Source organism: Salmo trutta, chromosome 32 (genome assembly GCF_901001165.1).
Source record: "Salmo trutta chromosome 32, fSalTru1.1, whole genome shotgun sequence".
Classification (NCBI taxonomy): Eukaryota; Metazoa; Chordata; class Actinopteri; order Salmoniformes; family Salmonidae; genus Salmo; species Salmo trutta.
The window spans coordinates 17,582,691-17,609,509 of record NC_042988.1 but is presented as its reverse complement, the minus strand read 5'-3'; the positions used below and the strand labels follow the sequence as shown (position 1 = coordinate 17,609,509).

Sequence of the window (26,819 nt, the reverse complement as noted above, 5' to 3'; positions counted from 1 at the left end):
ATAGTAGGCTTTTTGTTTACGTAACTAGAGACTAACTGCTAAAATACTGTATTTTTTGTTGTGAGACAAGCCGTTTGAGTAGATTGGACATGTGCATAGTAACACATAACACTACAGTAATAATTCAGTATAGGCTTTGCAAATAGTGAGGACTACAAACTGCCGCTATGTGTGTGTATGTATGTGTGTCTGTGTGTGTGTGTGTGTAGAGAGCGCATATGATTGTGTATACCGGCGGCTGGGACATGCAGTACAGCCCGGGTCCTGTTTTCACTCGACTGGGCCGGGTAATGGGCAAGACCAGGGAGGATTGACACAGTGCCCAAGCTACAGTGACAGAACATCAACAGCTAACTTGTAGCGATTTGTTGGAGCGGACTCAGTACCAAGCACTATCGGAGCCTCAGTCTTTATCGGACCAGCAAACCCCTCCCATCCATCCTCAACCCTCTCTCCATCCTCTCAGTAATCACCTAGGCCCTTATCGTTCACACCATCGGCTAGAGCCTAAAAAACACAGCAGACACAAGAAAAAACGAGAGAGAGATGAGTATCAGTGAAACTCTGCTCGGGCCTCGAGGGGGAACCGGGCAAAGCAGCGTGCTTCTTTATTTTCCTTTCATCTACTTCTCCCTCCCTTCCCCTCGTTCCCCCTCGTTCCCTCCGCTCCTCCACTGCTCATTCATCCTGAACTCTTCGGTGGTGTTAGGGACGGCAGTGTGACTGAAGGCCTTTGTGAGACCAAATGCCGTGTAAATGGTCGCAGTGACAGACCCGTTAGGGTTAATTTGCTGTGGTGGAGGGAGACCAGAGACTGACTGACCCCACTGCAGGGAATAATGACCCCAGGGTAGGACCGGCCATGGCTAGATCTGTACACTGGTACTGATTTATCTTTTGTCCATTGTACCGTGTTCTCATTTCAAGCTAAATGTACAGAATGAAAGAAGAGCATGGGCTGTAAAGCACACATTGAGAAATATTAGGCTTCAATATATAGGCTTCAACAAAATCTCTCTTTCAAGGCCTAAAGCCTCACCTGAATGCGGATGTCCACTCTCAAAAGGCCTTGAAGAGTAACGCCCGTCTGTCTGGTATAATCACCCTGGCAGTTTCTCACTTTTTCTCTGGAAAGCTGCAGTCATTCATCTTGACTGGACTAGATTTCCCTCACGATCTCACTCCAACGTTTGCTGAGGCTTTGGTGCACTGTGATTGATGGCCAGGCAAACCCACGGCTGGTGCAGACAACCCTGGTAATCATAGTCTCTCCAGCCGGTCTGGAGACGCTCCCAGAGATGGCCCCTTGTCACCCAGGGGGCACTTATGTTTGAGGTAGGTTATATCTCTAATATCTCCTATATCTTATGGAGGAGGTCTGGACAATCAAGCGTCAGCATGGGGGATCCAAGTGGTTAAAAATAGCACTCAGTTCCATCCAATGGTGTATCTTATGAGATCTGTGAATGGCGGACGGAGGCTTCTGTTTCTGTGGATTCAATTTAAAAGGAACTTGATACACTTCTTAGAGCTTCAATGTAGTTAAGGGGTCGAAACACTATCTCTCTGATCTTAATCACTCCTTTAGTCTGTTTCAGGGCTCTTAATGACGATTAAGACTTCCTTAGTGTGATAATGATTAAATACACTGTACACCAATGCACCTAAATCCTTAAGCACCTCCTCGATAGTGATGCACGGGTCAACTCAAAACCCCAGGGGCCATGGGTTTCAGCAGTGTTCAGGAATGTATTTTTAATCAAGTTATTCTAATACACATGCAAGATATTTACTAGAAGTACATCCCTTTTCACTTTAATGATATGTCATTAAAATACTAACTCTACTACCTCGACTCTTTTCATTCAAAATACTATGTAAACACTGCCCTTCACACGTCATAAACAATACTGCTTTCCAACTCCAGAAGTGCATTGTACACACAGTGACGTTCAGCAAAAGTGGTACTGTCAATACTGTTATGCATACTAATTACTCTGCGGCCGTATCAATGTAGCCAATGACAAAGTGTCACAATGACGCAACAGTCAGATCAGTGACAGAGGGTTCCCACACTGATAGCTACTGTATGTGTATGAGTGTGAGAGAGAGAGCGAGAGTGAGAGAGAGAGAGAGAACGAGAGAGAACAAGAACGAGAGAGAGAAAGAGAAAGAGAGAGAGAGAAAATGTGCCCTTGAGCTAGACACAGGACACAATACAATACTCCCATTGGCCCAATGAAAAATAAGAAGTCAATGAGAAGTGACATGAAAACTAAGATTCTGCATGTGGAGTAGATGACCAAGTACAACTACAGCAATGACCACATCCCCCCCACCCCAACAGCACCATGGCCAACCCCATTGTGCATATGCTGCTGTTTGATCCTTAAATGGAAGAGCGCATAGAGATACTGTGTTATATAACATGGGACTTGGCTTCAGTGAGAAGAGAGAGGACTTGATAGTGTTAAGGCTGTGTAAGGGAGGCGAAGTCAGGTGCAGGAGAGCAGAGTAGAGTAAACAGGCGCACTTTTATTCCGTTCAACAATAGGCACAAAAAATGACATAAGTGCACAAAACCACGGAACATAAACTATAAAAGTATCGCGTCTGAACATGCACCATTAACAATGAACAATTACACACAAAGACATGATGGGGAACAGAGGACTAAATACATGTAGATTGATTGGAGAACGAAAACCAGGTGTGTATGGAACAAGACAAAACAAATGGACATATGAAAAATAGAGCGGCGATGGCTAGAAAGCCGGTGACGTCGATCGCCGAACGCCGCCCGAACAAGGAGAGGAGCCGACTTTGGCGGAAGTCGTGACAGAGAGAGAAGGGAATAGAACGAGAGAGAGGGAGAGCACCATCGGAGAGATGACAGGACTTTTAATTTGATCACTCTGTTGCAGGAGATCATGTCAAACTTGTAGTGTATTTGAGGTTTAAAAAGGCTTCTGAAGTTTGCAATTTCCACTTTGAAATTTCAGACTTGATTCTCCCCTTACGAAGAATGTATTAACCTCTACAAAAATGTCCATTCATTATAATCCACATAATAATTCACATTTCCTGTAACTGCAGGATTGTTTTCCTGCTGTAACAAACTGGCTCAAATTAAGATCCTACATCTGTATGAGAGATCAAGCCCAGAGGACGCCTCCTCCCTCTCCTCCTCTTCCTCTTCCTCCCTCTCTTTGGCAGAGCTAAAGCACATGCTTTTTGATTACCAAAGAGGAGTTGTGCGTCTTGTGTCCTTTGCTGCCGGCTCTCAATGTGACTAACCCCCTTCTCTCCTCCACCGACCTCACCCCCTCCTGAACTCACCCCCTTTCTACCCACATCCCCCTTACGTTCACAATGCATCAAAAAGAATGTGAGTCACCCTGACATGTGTTGGGGGGCATTCGCATTCGGAGCACATAGATCTGCCCTCCGCAGAAAATATAATGATAAACCATGAGGAGGACTGCTCTGTCTTTTTCTCTGGCAGTGGGAGACTTTTCAAAAAAGCCCTCTGTCTTCCACACCACCCTTTTCACACACTTCTGAGAGCCGTCCTCCTCTAGATGCAGCAGCCTTCGATTCAAAACCAATCCTCGGTTTTTGGCAGGCGCAAAGACTGTACAAAAACAGGAGTGTCTGTTGTGTGGCTCGACAGACATTATCGTTTTCTTCTCTCATCCTAGTGCATTCCATCTGCTCCAAATACCCTCACCACCACAAACATGAACAGATAATACTGTGGCACGTGTAAAAACAACAAGTCCCTCCTTCCCCTCCCATTTTGAGTGGTTCTTTTTCCCCTCTCTTGTCTGATGTAGCGTGTCTCTTTGCTTTCTCCCAAAACTCTTTCTGACGTCTGCAGCCCTGAAGACCGATGAGTGTATGATGTGCTCACTTAGTTTGACACGGGGGCAAACACAAAAACACGCAGGAAGAAAAATACACAACACTAAATCACTGGACAAATACAGCACCTGCATGCAAATTAACATGCACACAACTTACGTACACAGTCGTCACGCGCATATTATTAAAGTGCACGCACGCACGCACGCACACACACACACACACACACACACACACACACACACACACACACACACACACACACACACACACACACACACAAACCAAAAATACAAATACACCAGGTCACCTCAGCAAACAGATGGATGCTCTACATTACAACAGGTCACCAGACCAAGCATATGAACTGCCCCTCTGCCAGCGGCGCTGTTTTATTCAACCACTGTTCTAAACGTGATCCCTCGCTCCATGTGACGCAGAGCACTTGACAATTGTGTATGTGCTGTCTGGGCCGCCGTGACACGCTGGGCTGGCCACCTCTTTATGAGCTTGGGGACCGTTGGTCCAAATGACTCTGTCTGGCTTGGCTGGACTGGCCTCGGCCCAGTTTGCTTTAGCTGTCTGTACATCTGTTTCGGTGCGTTTGGTTGAATATTTGGGTGTGGGTGTGAGAGGATGTGTGAGCTGACCCTGGCTACGCAGAGTTGTGTTTGGGTAAACAGCGGGACAGCCCTGCGAGAAGACTGCATAAAGGAGTATTGATTGAGAGTGGGAGATGTCAGCATGCTGCGGGAGGGACTAGCCATAAATCCCCTTAATGACTGGATACATTATCAACGGCTTAGCAGGTGGGACAGTCATCACTTAGAGGAAGAGAGGCAGAGAGAAAGGAAGGAAAGAGAAAGATAAGAAATGAAAGAACGAGGGATAATATGAAAGAGATGGAGTGAGGGACAAGGAGATGAAAAGGGAATGGCAGAGAGAAGGAGAGAGAGAGAGTGTGCGAGAGAGAGAGATAGATATAGAGTGAGTGGGGGAGTACGGTAAAGCTGGTTCAGCCCCTTTAGCAGGATATTGCATATATTAGCATTTTAAAGCACTAACGTGATTGCTTTATGATAACCTGGCTGTGAGTGGCCATGCCTGCCATAGAACAAAATGTACCGGCTGCCTTCACACATCTTGACTTTAAGCGTTGCTTGTTAAATGCATGTTTTACAGTATACAGTAGATGTCAGTACACAAAATATGTGTGCAAAATGTAGGAATGCAGGTATGCGTATGTCTAACTCTTTAAAGATGCTACAGTTTGCCTCCACATCTGTCTAAAACTATGTCTCTGTGTGCCTCTGTAGAAATGGACAACCTTTTAAGCCAGTGTATGTTTCTGTGTGTAAAAGGCCAAATCTGTGAGTGTGTGTTTGTCTGTGAGTGAGGTTTGCCCAATAATGTCCAGTGTGTGTGTGTGTGTGTGTGTGTGTGAATCAGAGGCCAGTTTGTCATGTTGCTGCTCCAGAGCCCTGATCCAAGCTGACAGGTGAAGCTGAGCGCAGCTAAACAGCACACGTAACAGGGAAGGAGGGAGAGAGTGAGCATGAGAGAGGGAGGGTCTGTGGGAAAGTGGAGATTAACTATAGAAGGAGATATAGGTTAATTGGCATGTTATCAGAGGTTACTGGTGGATGTTCATTTTTCATGGCTACATTTTCTCTCCTGTGGCGTTGTGTTATTGTCTCTTTAAACTCATTTGTCAAGGCATGAATATTATTGTCATGCCAATCAGTCACTATGAGGGGAATGGAGTCACACAGAGGACGGATACTCAATTTAATTGCTGAATGACTATAGCATACCGATACAGTCAGTGAACATAGCTCAAGGACTGCATGGAAGACCAGTGTGGGGAAGAGAGAGAGAGAGAGAGAGAGAGAGAGAAGGTTGGACAGGATGATAAATTACAGTCATTGATGTGACCCACCCAGTAGATACACATTCACTCATGTAGAAAGAGTAGTACAGATAAGGCATGTTTTTGCTATTAGGAAAAATGAGAAGCAACAATTTGATGTGAGTGTAATATGCAATAGGATATTGTCCTGCATTGTCAGAGTATGCTTACATTATTTCTCCCCCTCATATTGGTATTTGGGTGGGTGTATTTGAATAAACATTGTGATACTCTGTATTCTGAGAGTATCCTAACTCTGTACATGCATGGGAATACTTTGATCTTATGTATTGTGAGAGGTATACCCATCTGTGTGTGTATGTGAGCTATGAGCTTATGTAGAGTGACCTGTGTGTGTGTGTGTGTGTGTGTGTGTGTGTGTGTGTGTGTGTGTGTGTGTGTGTGTGTGTGTGTGTGTGTGTGTGTGTGTGTGTGTGTGTGCATACTCATTAGCAACCATGACTTCGTAGGTTTACGGATGGTGTATTTTTGTAAGTGGTACATTGCCAATGTTTGTGTGAAGTGCACACAGAATCAATTATTATGAACACGTGTGTTTGTGTGTGCATGTGTGAGCAGGTGGGTGTCCACAGAAGGTAAATAGAAGATTGTGCATGACTGCTCCACACTGGAACCATTATGGATTTGCACCTGCGTCCATGCTTAAACCCAGTTTCTGCATTGAGGCCTTAAAAGTCGTTCACCTGTTGGCATTTCTGAGTACAGTGTCCACACCAGAGCCATAATGGCTGTGCCCTCGTATGTATTCCTCTGTAGAGTTTCTGTGTTCAAGCCTCAAAAGATGGATGGCAGTGTATGTCCCCAAGAAACAATATTTCAACCCCTCACTGTCCCTGTTGGTTTGCTGTTGCTCACTGAGTAGATCCACAAATCAGATGAGCTCCTGGCTGTCAGTGAAACACTGTCTAAGGTCTCATATTTTCCAATAGAGCGTTATCGAACACCAAAGTACACTCAGTGCGCAGTGACTGACATGAAGTGACGGACAGTGGCCTCAGTCCCAAGGGACAACAAGGCCAGCTGCAGACGACGCATGGCTCCATTCAGGCCACCATGCATTAATAATGGTGGAAAGTTGGAGTCATCCTTCACTCAGCTAGGCTGAATGTGTGGGCTCCTACATCATTTGATTCCACTCTGCACTGTGGGAGGAGGTTCTTTTCTTGCTCGTGAAAAAGCATTGAAGTGTTTATTTGAAGTGCTTAGAGGAAAGTGTACTCATATGGGTGGGTGTATTTGAATAAACATTGTGACACTCTGTATTCTGAGAGTATCCTAAGTCTGTACATGCATGGGAATACTTTGATCTTATGTATTGTGAGAGGTATACCCATCTGTGTGTGTGTGTGTGCAAGCTATGAGCTTATGTAGAGTGTCGTGTGTGTATGTGTGTGTGTGTGTGTGTGTGTGTGTGTGTGTGTGTGTGTGTGTGTGTGTGTGTGTGTGTGTGTGTGTGTGTGTGTGTGTGTGTGTGTGTGTGTGTGTGTACATGTTTTACTGCATTATTAGGACTACAATGTCCTGACAAGTCACCAGAATGTCCTGGCAAGGTAGGAAAACAATAACCTTTTTTAAAAGTCAGGACTTTTTTCCATGTCCTGAATTTATTCATATGCTGTTGTTAGCTTAAGGGTTAGGTTTAGGGTTGGGGTTAAAGTTAGGCTTAGGCTTAACGATAGGTTTAAGACTTAGGGTTAGGGGTTAACGTTAGGGTTAAGGTTAGGGTTAGGTTAAGGGGTTATGGAAAATAGGATTTTGAATGTGTTTGTGTGTTGATGGCAGGAGGGTCAGGACAGAGGTATGACTAATTATATACGTGAGATTCCCCTGTGGGAGGCCTAATCAATCACCACAGAGCATTTTGGAACACTGCTATTTGCTCTCCCAAAGTTCATTAGGATACGCGGCGGGACAAAACATCCCCCTGATACCATGCTGGAGACTGATAACAATCAGCTTTAAATGGGCTTTACGAAATGGGGATGGACCAAGCGGGCCGGACACAGGGAACGGGAAACAGCCACAGCACTCAGCAGAGCACATGGCCACTACGCCATGTGTCCCTGCGGTCAAAAACAGGTCCGTTAGCCAGGCTATTACAGGGCCATTACATTGACATGGCGACTGGAACGATGCTATTGTTAAGTCATCAAAACCCTGAGCCCGTGGCAGGTCGGTAATATACAGTGACATCTTACGCATGACACGGCCAGTATGGGACTGGAACAGTTCCATAGGAAAATGTCAGGGGCGGCATTGATCGCTTGTCCATACAGTGGAGATGGATGGCCTGTGTGTGATAGAGCTGATGATGGGTCATGAAGCGATAAGGCTATGTGTGCTGGGGCAGGTTGTCATGGGGATGATGGTCAGACGATGGCCAGTCTTTGGCGTCACTTAGATAGAGACAGTATTAGGGCCATGTGGACCTTAGTGTGTCCTCATGGGATGACTGTGTGTCCTAAAGACCCAACATTCATTTAAGTAGGAGTCAGTGGTTGAAATAAATGATCTCCCATTAGGGTTGAGTGGCGGAAACCCAGTTACCATGATTTACTGCCCAAAACCACTCCCTTTTCCTGGGATAAATAACTGCAAGAAACAGGTCAATTATAATAAATTATTTATATGAAAAGCATGCGTGAAATGGAACTTGAATTATATGTGATGTCTAAATCTGGCTTCTCTACGGCCTCTGCATGATGAATCATCAACGCACAGGGTGGGGACGCTCAGTATTGACAGCAATTCACAATGCATGTAGACCTATCACCTCGTCCTGGTCACTTTTTTTCTTGTGACAGGTAGGCCTTCATTTGCTGCAGCATCTAATTTACCCATCTCCAGCTGGCTTATGGGGTCTCCTTATTTTTTTATTGTAAAGATGTTTTATTTTTTTATGTTTTGCAGCTAACCATTCAATCTTTGTGAATAGAAGTGAAAGCCTTCTGCATTTAATTCTAGTCCCATATTATTCAAGCATGTCATTAGAATGATGACGATAAGGACAACAAAACATATTTCATTTAACTGTTGAAAGCGATGAAGGAATGATGTAACAATAGAGAGAGAAAGAGGAAGTAGGATAATAACATTAGGGGAAATATTATGAATGGTATATATGCGTCAGCCTACTAATTATACAAATAGGCCCTAATATATTTAGACATTTAAATCCTTTTCGCTAGCCTATAATTGTAACTTTGTAGGCCAGATGTGCTGCACCAGAATTGTATGTTCTCTCCCAACTTTATCATGGTTTGAACGAGGTGTGTAATTCCAGTCCATACAATACAGTATAATACAATACAGTACAGTAATACAGTTCACACTCAGAAAGATTATCCTACTGGAGCTAGTTTCATGTATTTACCCAAGAGGGTACAACAGACCAATAAAATTAGGGAACATTTAATCGTATATGGAGTTGTTACTGCCAATGTTTAAATTTGAATAAAGCATTAGCCTAACTGAAAGTAAACAATTGTTTTGTACCTGAATAGAACTTCAAAAGCACAGCTCATTGGGCACTTAACATTGACAACCATGGTCGCATTAAGCATTTCTGAAATGCAATGACAAGCTATCTATGGGCTTTTCTGGTTTTTTTTGTCGTACATAATGAGCAGTAGTCTATTTCATATAGGTCTATGTATTGGTTAACGGCACAATCATTTGTGATTTTTTTTTACTTTGGGCTCATTAAATGTTGTTAATGTAGCGCTCATAAAATGTATTTAATGTCTGGCTCATCAGGCTCAGGTAGCATCAGGCTTGAATTTTCTATCAAACTCTAATCAAATCCAGACACAGGCCTATTTATATGCTTTATAATGCTTTTGAATAACACTTTCGGTTTTGGCAGAAAATATCGGGTTACCCGGGAGAAAAGTGATTTATTCTCGGAATGGAACATTTGTAAAATACAGGGAAAATATTCAACCCTAGCTCCAATGACATCTTTGCCCAAAGCCAAGCTTGATCTAAGAGGTGCTCCTCCAGAGTCCAGCCTATCCAATGGTTGAATGTGAATGAGGTGCTGGAATTACTTTTCATCCAAGGAATGATGAAGGGTGTAACAAATGGTGTGTGTGTGTGTTTTGGAGAAGTAGCTTCAGCAACTATAGAAGGGAACTAGGCCACTGCAGACAGCACAGTCATGCCCACCCACATACAAACATAAACATACCCTGGCATAGTCACACAGCCATGCTAAGAGGCACTATTTGGCAGCTGTCACGTCCAATATCAAAGTAGGGGAGACAGTGGCAGGCAGCTGCAGGCACTAACACTGCTGGGGCTCACTATCTGGCAGTGGTAGCTACAGCGTCAGCCTCGCTGGTTGAGAGGGAACTCGGCTCTGAGCACCGCGGGGTGGGAGACTCAGTACCCAAAACACAGGGTGTCAATTCTGCTACTACATCCCTCCCTTAGCGAGCACCAGGGAGACACAGCCTAAATTATTGATCAAGGGAGACAGGGTTTAGGGAGAGCTGTTGGTTCTGTCAGCCTAGAACACCAAGACAAAGAAAGAGCAGAGCTACAGATGAGGAATGTGTACAAAATGACTAAACTTTCACGCCTGGTGAGTGAAGCTGGCTGTTGGGCGCTATGATGGCATTTCAAATCAAATCAAATCACTTAGGGAGTGAAATAATGTGAACCAAGCCATTGTCGCACCATGCAGTCCAGAATTAATTTTCTGCGCTGGAGGGTTTATTTTATCTTTTTGTTTGGGAAACCTTTCTGGTAGCTCAAGTTCCTCACCCACACTTAGCCTCGGCAGCACACCCTCAGTGGGATTTGGGGGTGACTCAGTGGGTTGTCCTCATAATAACCCCGGTGGACTGAACACGAGGTGGGGTGCCACCGATAAAACCCCACGTAGAAATAAGACAAAGTGTATTAACAAACACTATAGCTAGTGGTGGATGGTAGAGGCAAGTAAAAACACACTAACGTGGTGTGACAGTGGTGGTGATTCAGACACTACAGTGCCAAGAACAAAGGGTTTCAAACATACCCCAGAGCAGTGGACAGTAAAGGTGATATAAACATGCAGAAGTGTTCTGCAATTTCTGCCTTGAAAGTACAATAAACAAAATGATTAAATCTGAATTCTATTCTATTTTACTGTACTGTGCAGTAGTGGACAGCAGCTGGAGGTAAACAGTGAGACACCCTGGCTCCTGGCTGAGACTGCAGGGGGTCACAGCAGGCCTCTTCTGCTCAGTGGGCTCCAGCTGTCTGCTGGTAATGAACTAATACACTCACTTTGATTGTGACCTTACCACCCACAGGGAGTGGAGGAGACAGAGAGGCCTCACCCTTACCACCCATGGGAAGTGGAGAGGAGATAGGCAGGCCTCACCCTTACCACCCACAGGGAGTACAGAGGAGATAGGCAGGCCTCACCCTTACCACCCACAGGGAGTGCGGAGGAGATAGGCAGGCCTCACCCTTACCACCCACAGGGAGTGTGGAGGAGATAGGCAGGCCTCACCCTTACCACCCACAGGGAGTGCGGAGGAGATAGGCAGGCTTCAACTCCAACCTGAACCCCCACTGCCTCCACTAGGGTGATGATAAAATCTCAGAGTAACAGGACCTTCATGCCGATCCCAGAGCCGTTTATAATTGAATATAATTGATCTAAGAAAAGGAATGGAAGTAGCGTTGCCTCATGCCTTTGTTCTTGTGTAGTGCATCAGCAAGAAACTCAACAATTAGCTACAGATGGTTGAAATCACAACAGAAGTTAACATTAGCATAATTTGATTCATGCTTGAACAATACCAGAGGAATCCAGCTTTGAGTATCAGACATTATTACAGTCTAATTAATTTTACTCTGTAAACCTGCATGCACTACACTGTAGCTTCCATCAATGAGTGAAGCAACTCACAAACTTAACTCAGTGTAAAATCGTTCTAAATAATTTAGCCTATGTCCTTTGTTCAATCATTCAATCTAGTTGTTTGTGGCGTAAACATGTCCTTGCCTCACCTCTCCTAGAATAGCTGTGTTTCAATGATTGGAGACGTTTTCTCACGTCACATGACCTCTAGGTGCTTCTGTAGTGCTCCCTCTACATGAGGACAGCACAGACAGGTTAATCAGCTTCATGTAGTGTGAGGACCTAGTTGGGGGACTTTCAAAAGGCTGGTTCCAGGCTTATACATCTCTAAATAATACAACACAATCATAATAATTACTTTACTGAATTGTGATGGTTTAATTAAGGGCAACATGTTTCCCTTTAAGTTGACATGCTGTGTGAACATGATTTAAGATAATCTTTTTCTATTAACCACTGAATAATCAATGATTGCGCACAGCCAAGATTTGCGCTTGGTTGAGAAGATGATGGATAGATTGTGAAATCAATTTGATGTAATTACCATCCATATTTAATTGGTGTGCCAAAAAACACATTTGCACAGAGGCTTTAAACTCTTTCAATTTGTAACCATTATGAATTTTACCAGCCCAGTAAGTGCTGAGTTTCCACCTGTCAATTTCTTCACATGTTCGTTCCCTTCAAATGTCACTCAAAGCAACTGACAAGTCAACCCTGTGGAAACCTCAGACACTGCAGTACTACAGAAGTCATCATCATCAGGACCGACCAACCAGCATATGGAGGAAATAGCAACGATATGCCTCAAGAATTTCCGGGATCTTGCCTCATACAGTAAAGCCCCTCAGGTCGAACTTAAACTTTCCCACCTTAACTTTCTCCTTTCTGCTGACACACTACTGCTGATGAGGGTGCACAAAACTTCATGGTTATCTTTAATTCATTAATCGATTCATTTCCTTTCTTGTATTACAGCACACAATCCCTTTTAAGTAATTAAACTGCAAATGAATCTCATCTGTGGCCATATCTGACGCAACCTCAAGATAACCCCTGTAATGTATAGAATCTGGAAAACAATGTTGCCCCCTCTCTTAACAAAGTGGCACAATGTGTGTGAGAGAGAGAGAAAGAGAAAGAAAGAGAGGGAGAGAGAGAAAGAGAGAGAGAGAAAGAGACAGAGAGAGAGACTAAACAGACTAATTCCTCAATGAACATCTTCAGTGACAAACTACAAGGGCTTTTTGAAATGTACAAAGCCATAAAATCTGAGCTTTTTCTAAGTAGTTGACATTTGACCACTGCAGTAGGATTGGCAGAGCCATCTAACACAATTTCCTTTGTAACATTCTGGCAGAGAGAACGTAATGTTTGAAACAACACCCAGGGAAATAGTTCTGTCAGCCCCGAGAATTGTGTTTGAGGAACACTGGCTCATCCAACCAAACCCTTTTCCCAGGTTCTTATGATAAAAGAGACAGATCCCGATTGGCTGTGCATGGGAATGTATCTGTGTATGGGATTCGCCAGGGCATTTGACTGCCATCGTGTTTTAAACATTTCCTTGCCCTTGTAATATCTGAGCCTAAGAGAGGGCTCTGGGAATTTTTCTGAAAAGTGTTGCACTGTTCTCACATCAAATCACATCATCCCTTTACATGTTTACGTTAGCTAGGAGATGTGACAGTCCTGGGGGGTTAGAATACAGGTTCAGAGAGCTGACAGCTGTGTTGAGAAGGTGGAACAACCAGCACTCCTGTCACACCCTGAGTAGGTCAGGGTGTGACAGGGGGTGTTTTGGGTTGTTCTATGTTTTCTATTTCTATGTTTAAGTTCTAGTTTTTCAATTGTTATGTTGGGGTTGATCTCTAATTGGAGGCAGCTGATCCTCGTTGCCTCTGATTGGAGATCATATTTAAGTAGGGGTTTTTCTTCCTGGGTTTTGTGGGTAGTTGTTTTCTGTTTAGTATATGTCACCTGACGGAACTGTTGTCGGTCGTTTTGTTGTTTTGTTTAAGTATATTCATTAAAAGTAAATATGAGCACTTCACACGCCGCACCTTGGTCCTCCTTTAGACGACCCGCGTTACAGAACTACCCACTATGATTGGATCAAGCGGCGTGCCCGGGCAGAAATGGACGCCTGGTCACATTAGGAGTAGATTGAGAGGAGAGACTGGACTTGGGGCCAGGTAATCGAACGATATCGGCGCCTACCTGGGAAGAACGAGAGGCAGCCCCCAAAAACATTTTTTGGGGGGGCACACGGGTAGTTTGGCTGGGCCAGGACTGGGACCTGAGCCAATTCCCCGTGCTTTTTGTGGTAAGCATGTGCCTGCCTCTCGCACTCTCTCTCCAGTGCGCCTCCATAGCACAGTACGTCCTGTGCCTGCTCCTCGCACTCTCCCTCCAGTGCGCATCCATAACCCAGTACGTCCTGTGCCTGCTCCTCGCACCCTCCCTCCAGTGTGCATCCATAACCCAGTACGGCCGGTGCCTGCTTTGAGCACTCGGTCCTCAGTGCGTCTCCCCAGTCCGGTGAGACCGGTTCCTGCTCCACGTACAAAGCCTCCAGTGATAACCGATGGTCCGACACCTGTAGAGATGATCCATGGCACTAAGCCTCTAGTGATGATCCATGGCCCGGAGCCTGTAGGGATATTCCATGGCACGAAGCCTGAAGAGGTAATCCATGGCCCGGAACCTGAAGAAATAATCCTTGGCAAGAAGCCTAGAGGGATTATAAATGGTCCGGAGCCTGTAGGGATAAATCATGGCACAAAGCCTGTAGGAATAATCCATGGCCTGGCACCTGTAGAGATAATCCATGGTAAGAAGCCTCCAGTGATGATCCTTGGCGTGGAACCTGTAGAGATGATCCATGGCATGGAGCCAGCAACAATAGTCACTAGTCCGGAACCTATTATGACGCCTCCCAGTCCGGAGCCTCCGGCGATGCTATTCCGTCCGGAGCCTCCAGCGGCGCTCCCCAGTCCGGAGCCTCCAGCGGCGCTCCCCAGTCCGGAGCCTCCAGCGGCGCTCCCCAGTCCGGAGCCTCCAGCGGCGCTCCCTAGTCCGGAGCCTCCAGCGGCGCTCCCCAGTCCGGAGCCTCCAGCGGCGCTCCCCAGTCCGGAGCCTCCAGCGGCGCTCCCAAGTCCGGAGCCTCCAGCGGCGCTCCCCAGTCCGGAGTCTCCAGCGGCGCTCCCCAGTCCGGAGTCTCCAGCGGCGCTCCCCAGCCCGGAGTCTCCAGCAGCGGCCCGCAGCCCGGAACCTCCAGCGGCGGCCTGCAACCCAGAACCTCCAGCAATGATCTACAGTCCGGTTCCTTCGACGACGATCCACGGTCAGGTGGTAATAAAGCAGAAGGATCAGCGGGTGGAGCGGGGAGGACGCCCAGAACCGGAGCCGCCTCCTATGCTGGAGGTTAAGGTTATGTGGACTGCATTTGAGCCGCCATAGACTTTTGTCACCCTCCCTACCCTCCCTTTGTGTTTTGTGGTTGTTTTGTTGGGTTTTGATTATGTTGCATTCGGAGTCTGCACCTTTGGGGGGGGGGGGGGGGGGTACTGTCACGTCCTGACCCTAGTAATATGTAATTTTCTATAGTAGAGTAGGTCAGGGCATGGCAGGGGGTGTTTTGGGTTGTTCTATGTTTTCTATTTCTATGTTTAAGTTCTAGTTTTTCTATGTTGGGGTTGTTTGGGTTGATCTCTAATTGGAGGCAGCTGATCCTCGTTGCCTCTGATTGGAGATCATATTTAAGTAGGGCTTTTTCTTCCTGGGTTTTGTGGGTAGTTGTTTTCTGTTTAGTGTATGTCACCTGACGGAACTGTTGTCGGTCGTTTTGTTGTTTTGTTTAAGTATATTCATTAAAAGTAAATATGAGCACTTCACACGTCGCACCTTGGTCTCCTTTAGACGACCCGCGACTCCACAATAACAGCACCCTCAGCAATGCCCGAGAGAAAGAAAACAGAGAGAGGATGAAAAAGAGAGAGAAATGCTTTAGCCAAGTAGGAGACGCATGAAACAGAGGGAATGAGTGAGAAAGACAGAAACTAGCCAGAAAGACAGAAACTAACTGGTGGTAATGAGTTAAGGAGTAGAGTGTTTGTTTGTGAACTGCTGAATGGGTGACTGGAGGCCATTTTAGAGAGAAACCCAACAAGTGAAAAGAAAAGCACGAAAAACAGAGGGACAGTATTTCAGCATGGCCTCGAGACTTAGTCTTTGTCTATCCCTGCTGTCATTCAGTCTGTCAGCACGATCTACATATTAACCCTCTTTCCTATCACAACACTACTGACCTACTGTCCGGTGATCATGTCTAGCCAGCTAAGCTGTCAGCAGGCATGTACCATTTAAATTCAACCGATTTCTTTGAAAATTCCAGCTGTCAGTACTAATGGACATCACATATAAGAGGGCTTTTATTGTGATCAAATCACACAGATTAGGAAATTATGGCAGCACACTTCCATTTGATTTGATGTTGTAGAAGGAGTTTATTCTATGGCAATCTCAATCGATTTAACACAATGTTCTCTCGTCTTACTGATGGGTGATCTTGAACCTAATACTTGTATTTCTCTCTGCAGGGCTTTGACAGAGTTGTTGAAGCAGCCCGGAGAGGTGGGTGGAGTGGACGGGACCGGGGGTCACCACCCCATAGGGACCAATGGGATCTCTGGCAGGTCACCGCGCAGCAACAACGGTAAACCTGTTTCTCTGGGAGCGACAGGGGTTATTACAGGAGATGTCTCTCAGTGTAATTAAGCATATCGGATACTGATCCAGCAACGCTTTGCAAGCACTCTCAGGAGGGCTCTTTTAGTGCTCAATACTAATGAGGACACTACTAACTCTGAATAGGGTACAACAGACTATTTCAGACTCTGGCATTTTTCAATTCTTGCTCTGCATTATTGAGAAGAGCCTGTAAGTAAATGTTTCACTGGTGGTCTATACATGTTGTATACGAAGCATGTAACAAATCAAAATGTATTTGACGCGCACGCATGTAGACACTTGTTATTGAGCTAGGAGGAAGGCTCAATTCCATAGCAGCCCCTGCTGTCTCCCTCCATGGCTGAGCAGAAGTGTAGGGACAGGCTGGTCATCTTTAATTCCATAGCAGCCCTTGCTGTCTCCCTCCATGGCTGAGCAGAAGTGTAGGGACAGGCAGGGCATCTTTAATTCCATAGCAGCCCCTGCTGTCTCCCTCCATGGCTGAGCAGAAGTGCAGGGACAGGCTGGTCATCTTTAATTCCATAGCAGCCCCTGCTGTCTCCCTCCATGGCTGAGCAGAAGTGTAGGGACAGGCAGGGCATCTTTAATTCCATAGCAGCCCCTGCTGTCTCCCTCCATGGCTGAGCAGAAGTGCAGGGACAGGCTGGTCATCTTTAATTCCATAGCAGCCCCTGCTGTCTCCCTCCATGGCTGAGCAGAAGTGCAGGGACAGGCTGGTCATCTTTAATTCCATAGCAGCCCCTGCTGTCTCCCTCCATGGCTGAGCGGAAGTGCAGGGACAGGCTGGTCATCTTTAATGAAGGTGTAATTATCTTTGTTCTGGTCCGGGACCTGTTGATATAGCACCAAGCAGTTAATCTGTTTACTAATTAGATCCCCTCAAATCCCTCTGAACCCCATTCCCCTCCAGCACACGCACGCACGCACGCACTCACGCACGTACGCACGCACGTACGCACGTACGCACACACACACTCACACTTGCTTTGCTTTCATCTTCACTCTATTGCAACAATTCCTTTCTCCATCCCGTTCATGCCAACCTACACCCATCAGTCTCCACCTTCCCTTCATCTCTACTCCTCTTTATTATTTTGCCAAACAACACTCACTCCCCATCTCTCCTTCCTTTCTCCTGTCTCTGACTAGCGTTGACCATTAAATGAGTCTTTAATTAAGTGGTCATTATCTGTGGAGGGCTGATACAATGGGACGTGGAGGCCAGAGAGACCCGTCTGTGTGCCCTCTGCCCCCCCCCCCAGCTCTCAGCATGGTGTGTCCGCTGGCCACACAACCACATTCTGCCACCACCCGCATGACCTTCATTAAGAACCACAGACCAGAGAGAGAGAGGGAGGGGGAGGGGGAGAGAGGGGGAGATGGAGCAAGATGAGAGAAGGGGCTCATTTGAGAGAGAGAGAAAGAGATGGATGGGGACAGAGAGCATGTGTGTGAGAAAGGGGGGCAGGTAGAAGTAGAAAGATGGAGTGCAGAGGATGGAAAAGGAAGAGGTAGAAGAAAGGGAAGGAGGAGCTTGGCAGAGAGATAAGAAGGGGAGATGGATTTCTGGAACAAATATCAAAGGAGAGGGCAAGAAAGAAATGACAAGGTGAAAGAATGGGACAGAAATGAGGGAACATAGGGATTGTAATAGATAAGGGTAAAAAAAATGCAGACATCTAAAAAGATGAGAGAGAGACAGTAATGATGGGGTGACATATCCATTGAGGAATTCCCAGAAAGATATGGGTCAAAAAACAAATCAAATAATAACAGATGAAAGAAGGACATTGACTGGGGTGTGACATGTTTTCTATCCAATACTACCATACATATGCATATCCTAGCTTCTGGGCCTGAGTAACAGGCAGTTTACTTTGGGCACGTTTATCATCCAAACTTCAAAATACTGCCCCCTACCCAAGAGAGGTTAAAGAGAGGACTTACAGGTGCTGCCTAGTCTACTGAGGTGGATGAGAGTGTAAAATGCTGGCTCTGCACATGTTTTCATTATTGCTATTCCACCCCATACTGCTCTGCCCTGTAATCTCAGTGCTTTATCTGACATGATCTGGTTAAGGCTGCATCTAGATCAGTGTCTGAGAGTGTGAGGGTGGGGTTAGGGGACAATCCCGGCAGAGAGGGTGTGTGTGTGTGTGTTCAGCATGTGTGTGTGTGTAAGTGTGTGCAACTGTGTTCTAGTGCCTTTGCAATAATAATTGAATATACTGTGCAGAGTGTTGAGACTGTGTTGAGTGTTGAGACAGTATGTACCATACGTGAGGCCAACGCTGGTTGAGAATTATAACGTTTGTGCATGTGTGTATTATTCTTGTCAGTGAGTGGCTATACGCTGGTAATTACAGTGTATAAGTATCTACATGAGTTGTGATGGAATTGAGTGTTCCTTTTGGAATTGTGTGTTCCTGTGAGTGTGAGGGTGTCTATGTTAGAGTGTGTTTGGCATGTATTATATGTACTATAGGCCTATGTGAATGTGTGTGTGAGTGTGTAATACAGTGTGTGTGTGTGTGTGTGTGTGTGTGTGTGTGTGTGTGTGTGTGTGTGTGTGTGTGTGTGTGTGTGTGTGTGTGTGTGTGTGTGTGTGTGTGTGTGTGTGTGTGTGTGTGTGTGTGTGTTGTATGAGAGCATTCTCATGGCAGTGAGTGGGACAGCTGGACAGAGCTGCTCTGTGTGGAGAGCTGCCCTGAGGGTCAAACAGCACCCAGTGAACAGGCCATGCGTGTTCCTCTGTGAAACAACGGAGGGAAAGAGATAGAGACAGAATGACAAATAAAGAGACTGAGGACATTTTATATGGATTTTGGGGAATAGAGAGAAAGGGAGAGAAAGACGAGAACATGAAGAGAATGAGAGGAAATTGGGTAAGGACAGAAACAGAGGGACTGAAAGCAGGAAGTGAGAGACTAACAGATGGAAAGAGAGAATGATTGAGAGAGCACAAAGCACAAGGGCTAGCCTATCCTAATCCCACTTGTTTCTGCTGTCTGTGAGCTGTGTTTGAGCACCATGGTCAGAGCCAATGGTTCATTACAATGCAGGAGACTGACTGGTCTAAACCCCTTAGAACTGCACCATGAATTATTTAAGCTTTACGATATGCTTGAACAGACCGATCTCAACATTCATCATTTGTTAATGTTTTGGCAATAACGACAATTACACTACTATTATTGAACACGATGAAGACTATGTCCCTGTTGTTGTTGATGACGCTGATACTGTAGTGATGACGAAGTTGATCCTGCTCATACAGTGGCTAACCGCTATCTAAACAAACACGTTCAGAGGAAAATACCCCTGCGTTGAATAATCTTGGCTGGGCAGACTGTGTACAAGTTCTATATTGGCACTGTTCCTGCTCTCTTTGTAGATAAGGGGGATCTGCATTTGTGGAGCGTGTGTAATTTGCATGTTGCAGAGGCAGTCTGTGAGGGGGAGAGCGATAGCATCAGTGTGACATTGAAATCAAAACAAGGAAATGAGGGAATTGGGACGGGCGGAGGGAGTGTTAAGTGAAAAGGGGGGGGTGAATATGTATGTTAATTTCTATGTATATTCACTGTGATTAAAATCCACATGGGACCAGTGCCAATTACATACGTACTGTGCTTGCCTACCAGTCAACATATGACACTGTGGTAATGATACTCTGAGAAACAGAGAGGATGCGTTGGGAATAACAGTCACACTGCACCACATACATGCTCATGCATGTGTCCTCTGCAATCTGTGTGTGTGTGTGCTTTGAGCTATGTTGTGTACTGTAGATACAGTGTATTCGTAATGTATTCAGACCCCTTGACATTTTCCACATTTTGTTACGTTACAGCCTTATTTTAAAATGTATTAAATATTTTTTTCTCATCAATCTACACACAACACCCCATAATGACAAAGTGAAAACAGTTTTTTGAAAAAAATGTTCAAATGTATTAAAAATATAAAACAAAAATAACTTATTTACATAACTATTCAGACCATTTGCTATGAGACTCGAAATTGAAGAAATTGTCTGTAGAGCTCCGAGACAGAATTGTGTCGAGGCACAGATCTGGGGAAGGGTACCAAAAAATGTCTGCAATATTGAAGGTCCCCAAGAACACAACGGCCTCCATCATTCTTAAATGGAAGAAATTTAAGAAACCACCAAGACTCTTCCTAGAGCTTGCCGTCCCGGCCAAACTGAGCGATTGGGAGGAAAAGGGCCTTGGTCAAGGAGGTGACCAAGAACCCGATGGTTACTCTGACAGAACTCCAGAGTTCCTCTGTGGAGATGGGAGAACTTTCCAGAAGGACAACCATCTTTGCAGCACTCCACCAATCAGGCCTTTATGGTAGAGTGGTCAGACGTAAGCCACTCCTCAGTAAAAGGCACATGACAGCCTGCTTGGAGTTTGCCAAAAGGCACCTAAAGGACTCTCCGACCATGAGAAACAAGATTCTCTGGTCTGATGAAACCAAGATTGAACACTTTGGCCTGAATGCCAAGCGTCACGTCTGGAGGAAACCTGGAATCATCCCTAAGATGAAGCATGGTGGTGGCAGCATCATGCTGTGGGGATGTTTTTCAGTGGCAGGGACTAAGATACTTTTTTATTTAACCTTTATTTAACTAGGCAAGTCAGTTAAGAACAAATTCTTATTTACAATGACGGCCTACCCTGGCCAAACCTGGACGGCGCTGGGCCAATTGTGCGCCAACCCTAAGGGACTCCCAATCACGGCTGTAGCTCAGTAGCCTTCCCTGTAGCTCAGTTGGTAGAGCATGGTGTTTGCAACACCAGGGTTGTGGGTTCGATTCCCACGGGGGGCCAGCACAGGAAAAAAAAATGTATGAAATGTATGCATTCACTACTGTAAGTTGCTCTAGATAAGAGTGTCTACTAAAATGTAAAATGTAATGCAGCCTGGATTTGAACCAGATACTGCAGTGACACCTTTTGCACTGTGATGCAGTGTATTAGACCACTGCGCCACTCTGGAGCCCCATAGTCAGGATCGAGGGAAAGATGAACGGAGCAAAGTACAGAGAGATCTTTATGAAAACCTGCTCCAGAGCACTCAGGACCTCAGACTGGGGTGAAGGTTCACCTTCCAACAGGACAACGACCCTAAGCACACAGCCAAGACAATGCAGGAGTGGCTTCAGGACAAGTCGCTGAATGTCCTTGAGTGGCCCAGCCAGAGTCTGGACTTGAACCCGATCGAACATCTGGAGAGACCTGAAAATAGCTGTGCAGCGACACTCCCCATCCAACCTGACAGAGCTTGAGAGAAGAATAGGAGAAACTCCCCAAATACAAGCGTGCCAAGCTTCTAGTGTCATACCCAAAAAGACTTGAGGATGTAATCGCTGCTAAAGATGCTTCAATGAAGTACTGAGTAAAGTGTCTGAATACTTATGAAAACGTGATATTCAAGTTTTTTATTTTCTATACATTTGCAAAAAAATCATTATGGGGTATTGTGTGTAGATTGATGAGGGAAAAAACTATTTAATACATTTTAGAATAAGGCTGTAATGTAACAAAATGTGAAAAAAGTCAAGGGGTCTGAATTTTGTCCAAATGCACTGTATGTAGAGTGTTTGTGCATTTGTGTGCACTTGAGTCAACCTACCTGCATGCTGGCATGTTTGTGATTCTATCATTGTTTTTTAGTGTTTGTTCTGTCAGAGTGTGTTTGTTAGTTCTGAGCTATAGTTCAAATCAGGGTTTGATTATTTGTTACATTGTAATTTTTTTCATTTGGTCCGGTTGTTTTCACATTGCCAAATGTCAAACAAACTAAAATGCCAAAACAAAACCATGTGTTCATGCATGTCATTTGTTTATTGGGCACAAATGCTCACGTTAACTCCATCTCTGATTATCAGGAAGAATAACTTGTGTCCCAAACTTCATATTACTTTCGCTTTGGTCTTCGAAAAACATGCGGGAGGAAACAGCGGAATAGCCGCTCTAACTGCTACGTGAGTAGGCTATATTCAGCTCCAGTCTCCCCTAACCTGCATCATATGTGCTCATAAATGCGCTGCTATTCACAGAATGTTTTATGCAGCCACAGCTGGTACTGTGTGCATTTCATCAAATGCTCTCAGTCAAACAACCAATAATACCGCTCACCTCTGTTCTTTTCCTGTGTTTGGTCCAGACTGCCTTCTCACCTGCAGCGAACCGCACCACACAAGGAATGAAATAGGACTGAGACCATCCTTTTTGAGTGAGCCACTGTGCATTGTTTAGTGCGCTCCCTAGTGTGGATAGTGTTCACACCACTACAGACTAACCCAAATAAGTGGGGGGACCCAGTCCAAATCAATTTGATGTAAAAGCCCCCTTAGTGTTTGTTCTGTCAGAGTGTGTCTGTTAGTGTTGTGTCGGAGTGTGTCTGTGTGTGTCTTAGTGTTTGTTCTGTCAGAATGTGTCTGTTAGTGTTTGTTCTGTCAGAGTGTGTCTGTTAGTGTTGTGTCGGAGTGTGTCTGTGTGTGTAAGTGTTTGTTCTGTCAGAATGTGTCTGTTAGTGTTTGTTCTGTCAGAATGTGTCTGTTAGTGTTTGTTCTGTCAGAATGTGTCTGTTAGTGTTTGCTCTGTCAGAATGTGTCTGTTAGTGTTTGTTCTGTCAGAGTGTCTGTTAGTGTTTGTTCTGTCAGAGTGTGTCTGTTAGTGTTTGTTCTGTCAGAATGTGTCTGTTAGTGTTTGTTCTGTCAGAGTGTGTCTGTTAGTGTTTGTTCTGTCAGAATGTGTCTGTTGGTGTTTGTTCTGTCAGAGTGTGTCTGTTAGTGTTTGTTCTGTCAGAATGTGTCTGTTAGTGTTTGTTCTGTCAGAGTGTGTCTGTTAGTGTTTGTTCTGTCAGAGTGTGTCTGTTAGTGTTTGTTCTGTCAGAGTGTGTCTGTTGGTGTTTGTTCTGTCAGAGTGTGTCTGTTAGTGTTTGTTCTGTCAGAGTGTCTGTTAGTGTTTGTTCTGTCAGAATGTGTCTGTTAGTGTTTGTTCTGTCAGAATGTGTCTGTTAGTGTTTGTTCTGTCAGAGTGTGTCTGTTAGTGTTTGTTCTGTCAGAGTGTGTCTGTTAGTGTTGTGTCGGAGTGTGTCTGTGTGTGTTAGTGTTTGTTCTGTCAGAATGTGTCTGTTAGTGTTTGTTCTGTCAGAATGTGTCTGTTAGTGTTTGTTCTGTCAGAATGTGTCTGTTAGTGTTTGTTCTGTCAGAGTGTGTCTGTTAGTGTTTGTTCTGTCAGAGTGTGTCTGTTAGTGTTTGTTCTGTCAGAGTGTGTCTGTTAGTGTTTGTTCTGTCAGAGTGTGTCTGTTAGTGTTTGTTCTGTCAGAGTGTGTCTGTTGGTGTTTGTTCTGTCAGAATGTGTCTGTTAGTGTTTGTTCTGTCAGAATGTGTCTGTTAGTGTTGTTCTGTCAGAGTGTGTCTGTTAGTGTTTGTTCTGTCAGAGTGTGTCTGTTAGTGTTTGTTCTGTCAGAGTGTGTCAGTTAGTGTTTGTTCTGTCTGAGTGTGTCTGTTAGTGTTGTTCTGTCTGAGTGTGTCTGTTAGTGTTTGTATGACGGAAGCCTCAACTTCCATTGCTGTGTTTGTGAGTTGATGTACTGGCTGCCTGGCTGTGTTCATGTGTGTGTTCTCGTATGTGTCAAACGAGGCAGATGTGTTTGATCACAGCACAGCTTCTCTCCAACGCCTCTGGCACTCTTCTTCTGACCCCTCCAGCTGTCTTTACAAAGCCACAGACCTCCTACTCTCCCCCTCAATCTCTCCCCCCTTCCTCCCCCTTCAGTCCTGCCCAGGGGCGTCTGCAGGCTATAACTGCTGGTTGCTTCTGCTACATCTCAACAGGCTAGACTGTGCAGTTTAAGGAGGGTTGGAGAGGGGAATAGGATGATAATGAAGAGTGCACAGGGCTTGGAGTGCAGCTAAGACAGACAGTGCCCCTAAGTCAGTTCTATTTGGATAACCTTTCAGCCAATGAGGTGTAGATTAGCATGGAGCAGCAGGTCCTGGACCAGTGCTGGGTTGTCTCTCAGTGCCCTGTTGAGGATTTGGACTGAAAGTAATGCACTGCCGCTGAGCTGTGGTTGAGGGGATTTGCATCGCGTAGATCCAGCGCCCGGGGTCCTTTCACTCTGTCATCTCAAGGACACCTCACACTACAGGCTACGGATGACACTGTAGAGTCTTAAGTGATGAAATATAGACAAATTATGGATATGGGGCTATGGGCACAGTATGGACATGCTCGTAACCTTATCGCCTCCTCCCCACTCTCCACTGTAGCTTTGGGCTCCAACAGTTATGGATTGACACAGTTTTAGCTTGACCTTAAAAGGGCTGTAATGGTGATTGGGCTGAAGCAGGCTTTTCGTCGATCCAGTGTGTCTGTGTGTAGCTGATAGGAGGGAAGCTGAGCCCCTCAGAGATGTGCATGGCTATACATGAAACTACCGGGATAAGCCAAGCTGCTGACGTACTGATATTATGGCTTCCGGGCGGTTGAGTGGGGATGTGGCTCCATTCTGGCTCTGTTATTCCATCATAATGAGACCTAACCCTCTCATAGATGAGCCTCCGGAGCCAAAAGGAGTCTACAGTTTCCACCTAACCCCTGCAAGTCTCAAGCCCATCATTACCATTGGGGTGATGTGTTTCCGATTGGATGTGTGCTGAAGATCAAGTGGTAGAATCCTCAACATACACTGAGTGTACAAAACATTCAGAACACCGTACTCAAATTGAGTCGCACCCCTCCCCCCTCCTTTTGCCCTCAGAACAGCCTCAATTTGTCAGGGTATGGACTCTACTAGGTGGTGAAAGCATTCCACAGGGATGCTGGCCCATGTTGACCCCAATGCTTCCCACAGTTGTGTCAAGTTGGCTGGATGTCTTTTGGGTGGTGGACCATTCTTGATACACACGGGAAACTGTCGCAGTTCTTGACACAAACCGGTGTGCCCGGCACCTACTGCCATACCCTGTTCAAAGGCACTTAAATCTTTTGTCTGGCCCGTTCATCCTCTGAATGGCACACATACACAATCCATGTCTCAATTGTTGCCATGCTTAAAAATCACTTTTTAATATGTCTCCTCCCCTTCATCTACACTGATTTAAGTGGATTTAACAAGTGACATCAATAAGGGATCAAAGCTTTCACCTGGATTCACCTGGTCAGTCTATGTCATGGAAAGAGCAGGTGTCCTTAATGTTTTGTACACTCGGTGTATATTTGAAGGCCACAGCATTTTCACGAAATAAACACCACAAATTGTTCTGTGTTAGACAGAGTCATGTCCAGCCTGAGAGTCATTATCAGGCATAATGTTACCCATTGTAAAAGAAAGTGAGACCACTTAATGGCTCAACATGAGAGCAGAACTTATTGAAGAACCAAGATGATCTGATAATATATTCCGTTGTTTCATTGAAGGTCACTCACACTGTGTGCTTTAATAGATCTACTCTCCTGTTTGAATACCTGCTGTTTTCATCTCTGTAGCTGAAACATTTCTGATTGGAAGCAACCCCATAGCTAAAAGCCAGTGCACACTGCTTACGATGCGTCATAGCTGGCATCCCCTAATTAAGACGTCTGACCGGATCAGAGACCCTTTAGACTTAATCATGGGTAAAGATTGTGCAACCAAGTTGTAAGAGAAAAAAAGCAGAAATGTCTGTCACGACAGCTGATGCTCCTCTTGTGCCCATTGAAAATATGGTGAACTTGGGTGGAGGCCACATGGGGGAATGCAAGAAACTGCAGGGTAGCCTAGTGGTTAGAGTGTTGGACTAGGAACTGAAAGGTTGCAAGTTCAAATCCCCGAGCTGACAAGGTACAAATCTGTCATTCTGCCCCTGAACAGGCAGTTAACCCACTGTTCCCTGGCTGTCATTGAAAATAATAATTTGTTCTTATTAGTTAAATAAAGGTAAAAAAACAACCTCTAACTGTGACAGGGCATCTGTTTCATGATGCACCTACAGTCACCACCAGGGAGGTTATAGTTCAGTGCCTGAGGCCCAGAATGATCGATCCCAGTACCAGTTATAGGGAGAGTGATTGGAGCGTACAGCATCACAGTCCAGGACCCATCACTGGAGAGTGACAGGAAGGGCTTGCTCCAGAATCCATGCAGAGGGAGTCCATCAAAGTGCTGCAGGTGCACTGCTGTGTGAGAGACAGACATAATTTGTCAACAAGCCTCTGCTACAGCACTAGAGCTCTGGAACAAAGGAAGTGCCTGTGGACAAGCCAGGTTTAAGTCAAGAGAAGAGGATGGAGAGGTCTCCACAACCGGAAGGGTAGTGCCCATGCTTGCCCTTGTGCTTAGACTCCCCTAGGAATGGTGTGTTACAGTACATTCATTGCCATGATTGTATTTACCAGACAGTCTTGTCCAAGG

General features: G+C 45.3%; 1 protein-coding gene across 2 annotated transcripts in view; it reads left to right on the top strand.

Moving 5' to 3' along the window:
* The window catches only part of LOC115171281 (protein shisa-8), a 92,858-nt gene that overhangs the window by 14,001 nt on the left and 52,038 nt on the right, over positions 1-26,819 (top strand). For both annotated transcript variants that reach the window (XM_029727944.1, XM_029727943.1), the window contains exon 2: positions 16,253-16,368. In XM_029727944.1, coding sequence (XP_029583804.1) covers positions 16,253-16,368 — 116 coding nt within the window. The remainder of the gene's footprint in view (positions 1-16,252; positions 16,369-26,819) is intronic.